Source organism: Podarcis filfolensis (assembly GCF_964270895.1).
Source record: "Podarcis filfolensis genome assembly, chromosome: 11".
In the NCBI taxonomy this organism is placed as follows: Eukaryota; Metazoa; Chordata; class Lepidosauria; order Squamata; family Lacertidae; genus Podarcis; species Podarcis filfolensis.
The window spans coordinates 59344030-59359687 of NC_139613.1; the positions used below are offsets into that span (position 1 = coordinate 59344030).

The 15658-nt window shown below is 40.8% G+C and overlaps 1 protein-coding gene across 7 annotated transcripts in view; it reads right to left on the reverse strand.

Annotated features, from left to right (window-relative positions):
- Nucleotides 1–15658, reverse strand: part of PCSK5 (proprotein convertase subtilisin/kexin type 5) — a 166754-nt gene that overhangs the window by 111894 nt on the left and 39202 nt on the right. For all 7 annotated transcript variants that reach the window (XM_083576680.1, XM_083576685.1, XM_083576682.1 and 4 more), the window contains exon 3: nt 4390–4503. In XM_083576680.1, coding sequence (XP_083432806.1) covers nt 4390–4503 — 114 coding nt within the window. The remainder of the gene's footprint in view (nt 1–4389; nt 4504–15658) is intronic.

Here is a 15658-nt window from a genome sequence, read left to right on the forward strand (position 1 = left end):
ACAGCTCTTTGAATCTGGACCAGTATTTTTCATTTAAAAGCCATACACAGTGCCAGTAGAATTCACAGGCATATCAACAGTGTAAACTGATGCTACGATAAGCTAAAGATCCATCACCCTTGACATTTTTTTCTCCCTTGCAGAGTTTAAGATGCTTGTGGCATTTTATTCAGCAGGTTCAGAAGCCAGTAAATAGAACTTTTGGCAGCTCCCTCCAGGAATTCAGTTCACATGCATTTTTTAAAAAACAACAAGAAGAATTCTTTTAAGAAACGTGTCCGTTCATGCTCCTGAAACACATGTGAAAAAACTGAAAATGTTCATCATAAAACAAATTGAGCTTGGGAGACCTCTCGTAAGCTGCTTTTTCTAAGTGAACCAATAGCTGGGACTATAAAGTTTTATTTCAGCCAAAGCTAGGGCTCACCAAAGTTCACCAAGAACATGCTTTAATCTACAATGCCAGGACACAAGAGCTGGTGTGTGTAAACATGTTATGTTGCTGCACACACTTTGCACAAATTGACCTGACTCATACATCATGCTAAGTCAGGGGCTGCCAAACGTTTGTGGGCAGTGGGTGGGATTATTTTCTCTGAAAGTAAAATCAATAGTCATAAGTGAAGTGTCCAACAATTACTGAAACCCCACACTATGTCAGGGACTGGGCAGAGAAGGAATGGTGGAGACTGCCTCCCAGCCTGACCCTTCCAGAGAAGAAGACGACAGTTCAGAATTGCAACAGGGGTTTGAGGGAGATCACAGCTCAGAGGCAGATGAGGGGGAAAGCTGGGAAATAATGGGAGAGGAGGAGGAGGAGGAAGAAGCACCAGGAGGGTAACAGAGGGTCTTTAGAAAGCATTCCAGACCCCCCTCCCAGAATCCGGCGAGCCTTGAAACTACAGTGGTACCTCTAGATGCGAACGGGATCCATTCTGGAGCCCCTTTCGCATCTAGAAGCAAACGTAACCAGCGACGGCACGTCTGCGCAAGCACCCATCGCTTTTTGCTGCTTCTGCGCATGACGTCATTTTGAGCGTATGCGCATGCGCAAGCGGCAAAACCCAGAAGTAACGCGCTCCATTACTTCCAGGTTGCCGCGGAGCGCAACTCAAACACGCTCATCCTGAAGCACATTCAACCCGAGGTATGACTGTAGTAGAGCAGAGAGCTCAGAAGCAAAGGGCCCTCAGCGCCACCCATAGGGGAGACGATGTCAATGACGAAGGAGGAAGTGGGAGAAAAGGGGAGTGGAGAGTCACTCGGGACAACGCCATTATTCCAAGAGGCTGTGTTCCAAGCCTCTCTCTGTAAATATTGAATAAAAAGCAGATGGCAAGGACTTTTCCTTGTCTTATCCACTCCTGGGGATTGTTTCCTCCGGTGTCTGACACACTATAGACCAATAAAAAATTTAAAGTGAAACCATCTCATTCTCAGCAAGGAGAAAAATATCACCTGATAGGTGCTAAGCTTAATGTTACCACTCGGACCACCATTTAAGTTATTTTCCCCCACATTTTAAATGTATATTTCGTTGCAGGTTTCAATGGATTTTCTCTTTAAAACCCACACAGAAACAGGACAGCACAGAATTAGTCCTGTCCAAAGCTTATTTTCAGCTTGAACTCAGTTCCAGCACCTCTCAGGTGGGCACCATTGCTATTATAAAAGAACAAAAGTGACTTCGTGGTGAGTTCTCACACCTCTAGAAAAATAGCATTGGTCTTTTCTAGAAAAATAGCACTGGTTTTGTCCCCATGTAAAACTGGAACAAATTAACACTGTAATGGGCTCATTCATCCCTAGTCAAGATTAAATGTCGTATTTCTACAAATTTTTGTGAAAAATGCTAGTTTAATGAATATTGGTTCTAGGGACACTTTACTAGAAAATTATTTACTGCTGCTCATTAAGAAGTACAAATGTATACACATCATTCCCATTATTTAAATATAAATGTGTGGCCTCAATTTAAAATGGTGTTTGAGATGAAGAAAGTTCATGTGAATACTCTGATCTGCCATTTAATCTGTTGGTTGTTTGTTTGTTTAGTTCTTCTCTTAGGTAGACTTATCAAAGCATGGCTTAGAGAGTCTTCATAAGATCTATCTGGTCTTGCCATCCCATCCCACCCACACATCTGAATGTCAGATTTGTGCACACCAGAACCTGTACTTCAATCTAATTTAGGCTTGAGCGCCAGCTCCCATCCCATTTCATTGCATAAAGATGATGCTGTAAAGGTAAAGGTAAAGGGACCCCTGACCATTAGGTCCAGTCGTGGCCGACTCTGGGGTTGCGGCGCTCATCTCACTTTACTGGCCAAGGGAGCCGGCGTACAGCTTCCGGGTCATGTGGCCAGCAGGACTCAGCCGCTTCTGGCAAACCAGAGCAGCGCACGGAAATGCTGTCTACCTTCCTGCCACAGCGGTACCTATTTATCTACTTGCACTCTGACGTGCTTTTGAACTGCTAGCTTGGCAGGAGCTGGGACAGAGCAATGGGAGCTCACCCCGTCGTGGAGATTCTAACCGGCAAGTCCCAGGCTCTGTGGTTTAACCCACAGTGCCACCCGCATCCCTAAAGATGATGCTATGTATGCCCACACTCCAAAGTACTATGTACATTTGAATGCGGCATCTCCAGAGTCTTACACTCCAAACTCTGCTTTCCCTATAGCAATTCTACTCAGAATCAGTTCTAAAGATGAAATTCTTTTCAGATGTGACCCTAAATTAATTTAGACTAATAGTATTTATTCCAAGTAACTATGTCTATGAGTGGCATATAAGACAGCAGCATGCAAAGCATGCTGAGCTATGTCTCTTAGATAGTAGGAGTCAACAGAATTATATTAAATATCATTTGAGAAATATGAATGAAAGTTATTTGATGAAGAAGTTGGAACAATAAACTTAGGTCAGCTCTTTTCATTACTAGGCTATTTGTTAATCAAGATCTGAACAATTGCATAGTGGTATATTACTATTTTAAACATAATGCTGTTATAGCCACCAATGCAAACACTAGTTACTAATTAAATTTCTAAGTTGTTTGTTTCTGCACCATTTGCTCAAAAAAATGGAAAATAATTTCATCTGCAATGATATTTACATTCATAAAACAACAGCACAATATCTGGAAGGATTCTTTTAAACTTATCACCTGAAGCTACTTGTTGAAATATCAGACCAACTGTTTTACCAGCAAAGTGCCTCCTCAATCCAGTCACAATGAGTTCCTTGAAATAAAAACATGTTGGATGGGCAGGGCTGTGCATTGCCCCCTCCACCTTGATCTTGACATGTTAAACAGCAAGGTCTGAATGTTTGCTTGAGAAGCTTACAAGTCACCCTGCATGACCAGCATTCCTGATCACAGGGAGCCTTGAAAGCAAGCCAACTGATTTAATAGGTCTAAGGTGAAAGGGGCAGGGTTGGCACGCACAGCCCCCGAAATCTCCAACACGCTTTAACTTTAATAATGCCTGAATAGGGCTTGGGAGCCTTGAGAATAAGTATAACAAAAGACAGCAGAGAATTTTATATGGAAAAATTATTATAAACAAATAAAACAGCAAATTAAAAATTTGGAAAAATTAGAAAGGTTATAGCAACAGTAAAAACAGCTTTGATAAGGCTCATTCAGAAGTGTTACCTTAAGAATCCCTAATAAAACTACACTGTTCTTTGTGTCCTCCTTAAAGTGAGCATTGATGGAGAAAGATAATATATCCTTTGGGAGGCCAGCATTCCATGTCTCGGTATCAAATTCCACCTTTATACTTACCCACCAAACTTCTGATTGGGTGGGGACAGAGAAAACAGTCTTAAAAGCAAAATCATCTTCTTGGGCAAGTTTATAACCAAGGGGATGATTCCTGAAATACTATGACCTTTAGGATTTTAAGAGTAAAAACCAGAACCCTGAAATGAGCACAGAAAACCCTCACAGCTAGTCATATTGACCAAGGATTGGCATAATGTTATGTGACCTGCTGACTCCAGACCAAACCCTTGTGGACTGCTTTTTGCACCTACAGAAATTTTCAGACTTAGTTTGCTCCATATAAACTGCATTGCTGTAATCCAATTTGGGGAGAAAGGAAGAAGCTTGCACTAATGTTGGTCAGAAAACCTTATAGCTTTAATTAAAGATAAATGCAACATCCTTCAAGAAAAGAATTTCTCTGCTAACACAGGTTCCCTTCTCCCTCTACCATGATAAAACCTAACGTATTGGAATTCTAAACAGAGATCCTGAACTGGTAACAGCTCATATCATCAAGTTTCATAACCTTTATTGCTTCACATAAAACAAAGTTATGGCATTCTATTTTGTTTACTATGAAATATTTTAGTCAAGAAATAGCCTATATGAACTTACCATGTACCACATACTTTGCCATTTGGGATCATTAAAATACACGGGTTGGATGCCACCAGGTTTGTAATCCCTCTTTGTCCTTATTTTTACAACCTGCTGTTCTATCCATTCCACCTGTCAATAAGGAAAACATGTGGTAAATACCAAAACAAAACTATGGTTATCCTAAATAAATATATAAGTTGTTTGTTCCAAACAAACAACTGCAGTTGTTTGTTCCAAAAAAGGAGCTGAATACATTTCTTGGTGCAAAATTTAGGTTGCTGTACTACTTTTCTTAAAAGTAAGTGTGTGAGGGGAGAGAGCACAGTGCCTTATATACTCTTAAAACAGGCTTTCAAGCTATACAGCTGTTAAGAACGCAGGGTGGTTTTTCTATTATTACATGCACAAGATCATGACAGAGAATGAATGCAGTCTACTCGCAACTTATGTATTTAATTTGCTTACCTCCCAATCAATCAATCAATCAAAGGGGGCAGGCTTCCAGTGGGGGTGGGGAACCATAGACAATCTCAGCCACCACTACACTCACCTCGGAAGAGCATTCAGAGGTGCAGAGAGTGAGTGTTTTGACTATATGCGGTTTTGGTTTTACATGCTATCCCCAGAATGTAAATCCCATTTAAGTTGAGAGTCAACTACACAGCAAACGATACATAAATGTCTGTTTAAAAATAATGATTTTGTGAAATATTCCATGTATTTATTGTATCCCAAATTATACATAGCCTACTCAGATCTGCAAGTCCATTCTGTGCATTCAGAATCTTCAATAAGTTTCTGACAATAAGTAACTTAGTTTGAAAACATGACCTGGAACCTTGATCATCTTCTGTTTGGCATCCCTTTTAAGTTACCTGTTGTAATTTAACCTGTTGCTCATTGTTCAGCTCTTTACTTTCCTGGAAAATGTTTTATTTTTAAAATGCTTCTGAACATTCAGCTGTGCTTGAAGTTTGATAAACAATCACTTCTGAAGTGAATTGCTACCTATTTTTTGTTCTCTTTCTTTTGAATGGAATATTACCATAGCCACAATGAAACCTTTTGGTATATGTTACAAGATTAGATATTGATGAGAGCAGAGAAAACAAAACAGAACATATAATCAAAATAACAATAGTCTCTTATTTTAAAAAAGAAATATAATCACCACCCACAAACAGCACATCAAAACCACTATAGATTATTTTCTATAAAGTGTAGCACAGAACAGTTGCTAACCTGTTCTTTTCACATTATATCTAGGAAATGCATCTCTGAATCACATTGCAATACAAATGTTTCATGGTGGGGTTTTTTAAACTTCTGTCAAAGGAAGTTCTGAGGCTTACAGAATAGCTGACATACGGTATATTTACAGGAAATTTACTGCACTTTATTCTGCAAACCTATTGACCTTTCCTGTAAATATCCCAGTTTGGATTTCCAGGATTTTGCACCCCTTGTGCAGGGTGACTTTTTAAGGTCAGCAATAGAAGCTGCAAGAAGAGTTCATCCAGGGTTGAGAAAACCAACACACAGCAGCAAAGGACAAATGCACATTTGATTTTTCCAGTGTTTCCTACAAAATAATAAACACTACTGATTCCTTATGTGTCCTGTGTAATCTGAACATGACTGGCCTTCTTAAGGATGTCAACTGCCTGCAGCATCACTTAGAATACAGAGGCCACCGTGCACAACTGGCAGTGGCTCCTACATGCACACATCCCTTCAGCTCCCATAAATTCTCCCTCATGCCATAGAGATTTGAGTAGACTGGCGATTGCAAGAATTGAGTTAGGAAAGGCTCTGTTGCGTTGAGCTTTTTGGTGTTAGCTTCTGTGTTATACCATCTCTGCTATTTCTACTTGGTTTTTTTTTTAAAAAAAAAAACCAGTTTGAACAAGTCCTCAGTATTCCTCCATTCCTGCTTTACTCAACTGTGTGCCATTTTTTCATCTGTGTCCCTCCACCCTTGCTTTTCTCAAACTTCTACCATTGTTTGAGTAGAGGGAGAAGTGAGAAGCTCTTCCAATCCTTAGCTTCCTTATGTGAAAGAGATAAAGAGCCCTCAAATATTCTATAGCACCTTCCCACAATCCTGAATTTCACTCCTGGTACCATGCGTTATCTTCAGCATGAAGCTCCAAATTCAGTGCAGTAATTTAGAAAAGATATTTTATTAGCAAGCAAACACCCACATGTGTACAACATCCATCAACTTAAACTAACATTCTCTAACTTAATAAACTAACAGCCTTGCTCTTAAAATCCTATTCATCTTAAAGATACAGTAGCATATATTAGCATCAGTTGTGAGTGCAAAGAAGGCTGCAGAACAGGAGAGAGGTGGGAACGGGGAGATCTGTGCGCAATGGAGAGTTGTGAAAAGTAAGGAGGCGGGGAAAGGAAATAAAGGTGAAAATGGGAGAGCAAAGGAGGTTGCAAAAAGAGAAGGTAATAGCAGGCTTGGGAATGGGGTTAAAGATAAAAGCAAGGGGGTGAAAGGATCTGAAGACTAGGAGGGGATGATGGCTTCAAAGTTGGGTGGAAGATGGAAAAAGTGCTTGGTGGGTGTGGGAGATGCGGGAGGTTACAATGGGTGTGGTCTATGTGCAAGGGAGGTTGCACAAAATGAGGGGGTGAGCTATAGACATGGGGGTGAAGGGGAAAACAGGGTCACAAAGCAAAGATGCAGAAAAGAAAAGTGGCTTCAGAAATGCGGTTGGGAAAGTAAAAAGTAAGTTTAGAAGTTGCGTGGGGTGGGGAGGCCTTTTTTGGCAGCCCCTGGTGGACAAGGAAGGGGGGCCTGCAGGCCGTGCTGTCCCGCAGTGTCCTTGTGGAGATCCTCCATGGCCGACTCCAAGGGAGTCCGTGCTACACTGCTTTGATCCCCCAATGGTGGCAGTGGAGGCACGGCTGCTCTGGAGCTGCCTCCCGTGTGCCACTCACAACAGCAGCGGTAGACTGCTGCTCACCTGGCAGAGTGGAGCTGAGCACCACCTGCCTCAGCAGCCATGTAGTCTGCCCTCCTCCTCCTCCTTCACTGCTGCTGCTACAGTGGTGCCTCCTCCTCCTCTCTTCCCACCCCAACACAGCTAGCCACCTCTCCCTGCTGAACCAGCCCCTCACTTCGCCCTAGGAGCTCTCAGTCCAGTGGCACCTTCTGTCACCAGACCACTCCCACCTGCTAAGGCCAGGCGGGGGCTCCGGGAGCCATTCTCCTCCCCCCTGCGCACTCTTCTTCTTGGGCTGCATTTATTTACTGGCTTCACAGGAGGCGTGAATCATTTTTGCTAGAAGCCTTCTAAAATAATAATGATGATAATGATATCACGATTACAATTCTTCAAACCCCTCCTTTTTATCCTGACAAGGATTCAATATCTATGTTGTTAACAAAAGTGCATACATATGTTTGTGTATTATTTTTTAAAATAAATATTTTAAATATAATTAGTTTAATTATATTTTCAATTAAATATATTAATTGTGTGTCTTAAATAATATTAACTATATTGTGAACTCTTTAATTTACAATATGGAAATTTAATTCAGTGCACAGCTCACAGGTTTTGTATCGAAGTACTCTTATGGCCCACTTGGTCTGAGATGTTAGACCGCCCTGCTCTAGGGGGTAAATGTAGGAGGAATAATGGGGGCATGGGGAGCGAAGTGGGCAATGGTGCAGTCCCTAGTAATAACACAGTAGCCAAAAATTTAAAACCTACATACTGCTCCATAGTACTTAAAGGTAGCCAAAACCAGTCTGTTTTGGCATGTGTTGGCCTGTATGTTATCTTTTTTTTTTAAAATAAATTTTTATTGGAGTTTTACAAAAGAGAAAAATAAAAATTCACAGAATAAAAAATCCACAGATAAAAATAAACATTACAAAAAAGAAAACACAAAAGATACCCAAAAAACAACTAGTTAAGGGGGGGGAAAAAGAGACTTGATAAAAGAAATAAAACAAATCCATTTTTCTCAGTATCCTCAATTTCATATGCTTATGTCCTTGACCTCCTCACACCTCCCCCCTTTTGTGTTCCCATTTGCATACTTAATTCAGCAAATTCTTCCCCTTTTTCAAATATTTTAACTTTATGCCATAACATATTATACCTCGATATTTTCAACAATTTATCAATACATTTTTTACATAATCTTATTGACTTTTGTTACTAGTTACCACTTATTACCAATCCAAGCATAATTTTAACATTCATTAATTTTACAGTATTTCTGAAGATAGTCTTTAAATTTCTTCCAGTCTTCTTCCACCAACTCTTCTCCCAGGTCTCGGATTCTGCCAGTCATTTCCGCCAGTTCCATATAGTCCATCAACTTCATCTGCCACTCTTCCAGAGTGGGTAGCTCTTGTGTCTTCCAATACTTTGCGATGAGAATTCTTGCTGCTGTTGTTGCATACATAAAAAAAGTTCTGTCCTTCTTTGACACCAATTGGCCGACCATGCCCAAGAGAAAGGCCTCTGGCTTCTTAAGGAATGTATATTTAAATATTTTTTTCATTTCGTTATAGATCATCTCCCAGAAAGCCTTAATCTTTGGGCACGTCCACCAAAGGTGAAAGAATGTTCCTTCATTTTCCTTACACTTCCAACATTTATTATCGGGCAAATGATAGATTTTTGCAAGCTTGACTGGTGTCATGTACCACCTGTATATCATTTTCATAATATTCTCTCTTAGGGCATTACATGCCGTAAATTTCATACCTGTGGTCCACAACTGTTCCCAGTCAGCAAACATAATGTTATGACCAACATCTTGTGCCCATTTAATCATGGCAGATTTAACTGTCTCATCCTGCGTGTTCCATTTTAGCAGCAAGTTATACATTCTTGAGAGTGTTTTAGTTTTGGGTTCTAACAATTCAGTTTCCAGTTTTGACTTTTCCACCTGGAAACCTATTTTCCTATCCAAGTTGTAAGCCTCTCTTATTTGAAAATAATGCAGCCAATCTCGCACCTTATCTTTTAGTTTCTCAAAACTCTGCAATTTCAATTTATCTCCTTCTTGTTCCAATATTTCCCAATATTTTGGCCATTTGGCCTCCATATTGGACTTTTTCAGTGCCTTTGCTTCCATTGGTGACAACCACCTTGGGGTTTTATTCTCCAGTAAGTCTTTATATCTTAGCCAAACATTAAACAATGCTTTCCTGACAATATGGTTTTTAAATGCTTTATGAGCTTTCACCTTGTCGTACCACAAATATGCATGCCATCCAAAAACATTATTAAAACCTTCTAGGTCCAAAATGTCTGTGTTCTCAAGAAGCAGCCATTCTTTCAGCCAACAAAATGCGGCCGATTCATAATAAAGTTTCAGGTCTGGCAGGGCAAATCCACCTCTTTCTTTAGCATCAGTTAATATTTTAAATTTTATTCTGGGCTTCTTGCCCTGCCAGACAAATCTAGAAATATCTCGCTGCCACTTCTTGAAACAGTCCATCTTGTCCAGGATTTGCAAAGATTGAAACAAAAATAACATCTTTGGCAATACATTCATCTTAATAGCCGCAATTCTGCCCAACAAGGAAAGCTTCAGGTTTGACCATATCTCTAAATCTTTCTTTACTTCCAACCAACATTTCTCATAATTATCCTTAAATAAGTTTAAATTCTTAGCGGTCATATTAACCCCCAAATATTTAACTTTCTTTACTATTGTTAGGCCTGTCTCCTTCTGAAACCTTTCTTTCTCAATCGGTGTTAAGTTTTTCTCAAGAACTTTAGTTTTTGACTTGTTCAACTTAAAACCAGCCACCTGCCCAAATTCTTGAATCACTTCCAAAACTCTTTTCGAACTAGATTCTGGCTCCTGTAATGTTAAAACTAGGTCATCTGCAAATGCTTTCAATTTATATTGCTTAGCTCCGACCTGAATGCCTTTAATCAGACGGTCCCTTCTAATCATGTTCAATAGTACCTCCAGGACTGAAATAAACAACAATGCGGAAATTGGGCAGCCTTGTCGTGTACCTTTCTCTATCTTAAATCCCTCTGTCACCACATTGTTAACAATTAATTTAGCCTTTTGTTCTGAGTAAATTGCACTTATACCATTTTCAAACCCTTGGCCCACCCCCATCCCCTGAAGATTTTTCTTCATAAAACTCCAAGAAATGTTGTCAAAGGCTTTCTCCGCATCTATAAAAATTAAAACTGCTTTAGTATTTATATTCACTTGCAACTTCTCCAAAATATTAATTATATTCCTCGTATTGTCCGACAAGTGTCTACCCGGGAGAAAGCCAGCTTGGTCCTTATGGATCTCTTCCAATAATACTTTTTTTAACCTATTAGCCAAAATGTCAGCAAATATTTTGTAATCCACATTAAGGAGGGATATGGGGCGGTAGTTCTTAAGTTGCGTCTTTTCAGACTCAGTTTTCGGTATAAGTGTAATGTAGGCTTCCTGCCACGACTCCGGTGCCTTTTTCCCCTCTAGTATCTCATTGCAGACCTCCTTTAGTGGCCGAATTAACCAATCTTTCAAAACTCTATAATATTTGGAGGTTAAGCCATCTGGTCCTGGAGATTTACCCAACTGCATATTCTGAATGGCACCCTCCACTTCCTGTTCTGTAACTTTGTCACTCAACATTGTCTTTTTTTCTTGAGAGATTTTTTGTAATCCATTTTTCCTCAGGAATTGGTCTAACTCAGCCTCTTTCTGTGGCCCTTGTGTATAAAGTTGTTTAAAATATCTCTGGAAACAGTTTCTAATTTCCAATGGATTCTGTATGATATTTCCATTTACCTCCAAATTTGTAATAGTATTTAATTTCTGTCTTTTCTTCATCTGCCATGCTAGCAGTTTCCCACATTTGTTAGCCGATTCAAATGACTTTTGTCTCATCTGCTTAATTTTCCATTCCACTTCCTGGTTTATCATTTTCATATATTGTACTTGATATAACTTAATTTCTCTCAGAATCTCTTGCGATTTTGGTTTCGCTCTTAATCTCTTCTCTCCTCCTTTTATCTTTTCCAAAATTTTATCTTTTTTCTCATTTTGGGTTCTCTTCTTTATTGCATTCTGTTGGATCAAAAACCCTCTCATAACCGCTTTACCTGCGTCCCAGATTGTCCTTTTTTCAACCGTAGTGTTCAAATTTATCTCAAAATAATCTCTCAAAGTTTTTTGGGCCTTCTTAGTCACCTCCTGGTCTCTGAACAGGGTGTCATTCATCCTCCATCTAAAGGAACCGATTGGCGTTAGTTTCATCTCCATCTTCACTGCATTGTGGTCGGAGCAAGTTTTTGGGCAAATTTCCACTTTTCGTATCTTAGGTGCCAGTCCTCTAGTTATCCATATTTGATCAATTCTTGTCCAGGTCATGTTGGCTTCAGAGAAGAATGTTCCCTCTCTTCCAAGGGGGTTCTTAGTTCTCCAGATATCAGTAAGGTCCATATTGTCAGCTAGTTCAAAAACGGTTTTTGGTAGTCTGCCGTCTTTAGTTACCACCTGTCTCTGCGACTTATCCATGTTTGTAGATACCACCCCATTCATATCTCCCATCATAATGATGTTATAGTCCAAATAGTCCAACAATGTCTCATGCAATTTCTTTAAAAATTCAGACTTCCCCTCATTTGGTGCATACACTCCTACGATCAAATATTTTTCACCTTGTAGTTGGATCTCAATTGCAACAAACCTTCCTTGTTCATCTTTAAAAACAAATTTCGGTGATAGGCTCTCTTTAGCATAAATAACAACTCCTCTCTTTTTAACTTTGTCCGATGAGATAAATTCTTGGCCCAGTCTTTTATTGATAAGAACTTTTCTATGGAGCCTTACCACATGGGTTTCCTGTAAACAAATTAGGTCCAATTGTTCCTTTTTCAGTATATGAAAGACTTTCCTCCTCTTCTCCGGGGAGTTAAAACCGTGAATATTCCAACTTAATAATTGCAGAGACATGGTGTAATTATTTTAGTTTCCTCCGGCTGCTCCCAGAAGCTCGTCAAGTTCTTGCGGTGGTATCTTTTTTTCGATTTGTCAAGTCCCAAAGGTGGTGGTGCTGTGTCTAGAACTCCTGGTCTCAGGGCTTTTAGCACATCTGTCGCTTCTTTTTGTAAGTCTTCTTCAAAGTCTCTCAGAAATTTTTCCTTGTCTTCCACTGATCTGATTCTGAACTTTTTCCCTTTAAACGTAAAAGACAGTCCCTGGGGGAACTCCCATCTAAAAACAATGGAATTCCTTCTCAGCAAGGCCACCAAGTCTCCGTAGTTAGTTCTCAAATCCAAAAGATGTTTCGGTATATCTTTAAAAATCTCCACTCTGGAATCATTAATCTCTAAGGTCTTCTGGAAGTGAGCACCCAGTATTTTATCTCTCTCCTCTTTCGTACGGAGGGTCACCAAACAGTCTCTCACCCTGTTTTTCCTCCCTCCTCTTCCAAGTCTGAAGGCGCTCACTATCTTAAAATCTTTTTCCAGCTCCAAATTCCAAAATTTCTCAAATTCCTGTGAAAGATAGTCGCTCAAATTGTCTTTCTCAAGTTCTGGCACCGCCCTGATCCTCAGGTTTGTCTGCTTCTCTCTCAATTCGACCATGGACAATAGGGCCTGATGGTCCCCAATCTGTTTCCGCATAGGTTTGATTTCTTCCTCCACAGCCACAACCTTTTCTTTTGCTTCCTCAGCTATTTTCCTGGTAGACGCAGATTCCTCCAGCAATTTTTCTATAGCTTTTGTATTTGAGTTGATACTGGCTGTGTTCCCTTTAATTTCAGTTGATTGGTCTGAAACCTGTTTGCTTAGGCCTTCCAATTTCTCATAAATTTTATTCAATACAGATGTAAATTCCCCTTCTGAGGCCATTCCTTTTATCTCAATTTGCCCTGAATCTTCCTCCTGAGTCACAGGGAGGCCAGGCACAGATGCTCTGCGTTGCTGGGAGACTGAAGTAGACTGTTGCACTCTGACCTTATGTATGTTATCTTGCCTTATTTTCTACAATTCCTAATATTTGAGCAAAGCTGATAAAATGCTGATAATCAAAATAAAGTTATTCCCAGCTGGGTATAAATTAGTAAAGAAAGTTGCAAAAAATTTAGGCAACTGTATGTGTTCAAAGTCATATGGGATTAGTGTTGGAGAACTGCTTCTTTTGGATTTTTAAGTGAGTTTCACTGTGTGCTGGGTTACCATAGTTTTAAAATTGTTTTTTTGTAATTGCACTGATTATATAGGTGGAGCTAAAGCAGAGAATCACTGTCTTCAATTTATAAAATGTGTCTTAATTTGCACTGAGTCCACAGAGTAACTACTGTATTTTTCGCCCAAAAATGAAGGGGAAATGTGTGTCGTCCTATGGGGCGAATGCAGGCTTTCGCTGAAGCATGGAGAGCCCCACTGCCAGCCCCACAAACTCGGGTGGATAGCGGGAGGCGCAGTGCGCCTTTCCCGCTGTCCCCCGACTTGGTTAGAAGGCTGGCGGAGGGGAGAAGCCTGTTCCTCCCCGTCGCCAGCCCCGCAAACTTGGGGGACAGCGGGAGAGGCACAGCGTGCCTTTCCCACTGTCCCCCGACTTGGTTAGAAGGCTGGCGGGGGGGAGAAGCCTGTTCCTCCCCGTCGCCAGCCCCGCAAACTCGGGTGACAGCGGGAGAGGCGCAGCACGCCTTTCCCACTGTCCTCCGACTTGGTTAGAAGGCTGGCGGAGGGCTTCCCCTTCCCCCAGCCCCGCAAGCTCCCAGAGTGATGCCAAAGCTGCACACAGCTTCAGCATGGCTCTGGGTCCCGTTCTGGGGGCTGGGGGAGGGGGAAGCTCGGGCTTCCCCCGCCCCAGCCCCGCGCCTGGAGGGGAAATAATTTTTTTTTGCTTTATCCCCCCCCCCCAATCTAGGTGCGTCCTATGGGCCAGTGCGTCCTATAGGGCGAAAAATACGGTAAGTTGAATATAGTAAGTGCCTGTGGGTTTTAGTATTAGCAGCTATTTTCTAGTAATGTCAGTAGTTTCCTATGAATATTGTATGGGTGTATGGACACGTTTCTCAAATAGCTGATATTTTTAAAGTGGTTTTTTAAAAGTGTTTTCATTTTTGAAATATCAATAGTTTGAAGCTTGTACGCCCAGAAGAAGAAGAAGAAAATATATGGAGTAATTGATTATACAGATTTTCATTTCTGGAGAAAATGAGAGGCTGCAAAAACAAGGCTTCTTCACATTTAAACATTTCATAATGTCACACTTAGCTGTAGGAGTAATTGTGCACATTTTCTCATTCAGTGTAATTCCAAAAGTTCTATATTTCTATTTCCTGAATGTCTAGAAATCAAAGCCAAGCCAGATAGAAATCTAAATAAGTGTTTAAAATACATTATTTCCAGTCTTGTCATCTCAGAGATCGCTTTTGTATTCAATGCAGTATTTTATAAATGCTCTTCTAGTGGATAAGCATTGTCCCAAGTTAACATTAAAAGGGACATTAAAAGGGGAAAAAAAGAGAGAAACAGAATAAGATGCAATCTTTCCTAAAGCAAAGCAGTCCCCTTGAGTCATCAACTTGCTCTTAGGAAATAAAGGCTTACAATGTACCAAGGCTGTAATCCAAAACCCCAATCCACCAGAGTGGAAAGGTTCGGTTGAAGCAAAGGTGTCCATCCAACAAGCCTTGTTCTGCCAGCCTCTGCCACAGCATCTCCGTGTTTGCCTGGCAAAGGATCTGTTTGATCCTGAACCAGCACTGCTGCCATCACATGATTCAGCAATGGACCAAATCCAGATCTCTTTGTTGCACTAGCAATGTAGTGTAGCAACGTAGCATTCTTGCCTCAACTCACCAACCACTGACATGGTTGCTGCTTTGAAAACCACAGTGGGTGGCCTTTTAAGTCCTACAAGAGAAACACATCACTTTCAGGCTGTTGCGTGTCGAGGTCCCCAAGCCACCCCCCAATAATTCACACATCACACTGTTCCTCACCTCCTTCAACACATCAATTTTGGTTTGGGTTTTTGGCACGATTTTGGCCACAACTTTATTTAAATACACACAAGTGAGTGGTTGCTTAGGCATTGGTTCCGACTATCTGTCCTTGCCCAGGGACAGAACTGACTTCCAGATTCCAGCGGAAGCCAGTGAGGGAAACAATTTTGGGGAGAAAATGAAGCTGGGCCTCAGTCCCTCACTTCTCACCCTCATGCTCCTGGTGGCTTGCACGGCCCAAGTCCGATGCCAGGGACAAGGACGAAAAGAATGGCAAGCCCCTGGATTCCTTTAACGGAATTCCCTTTCCGCACC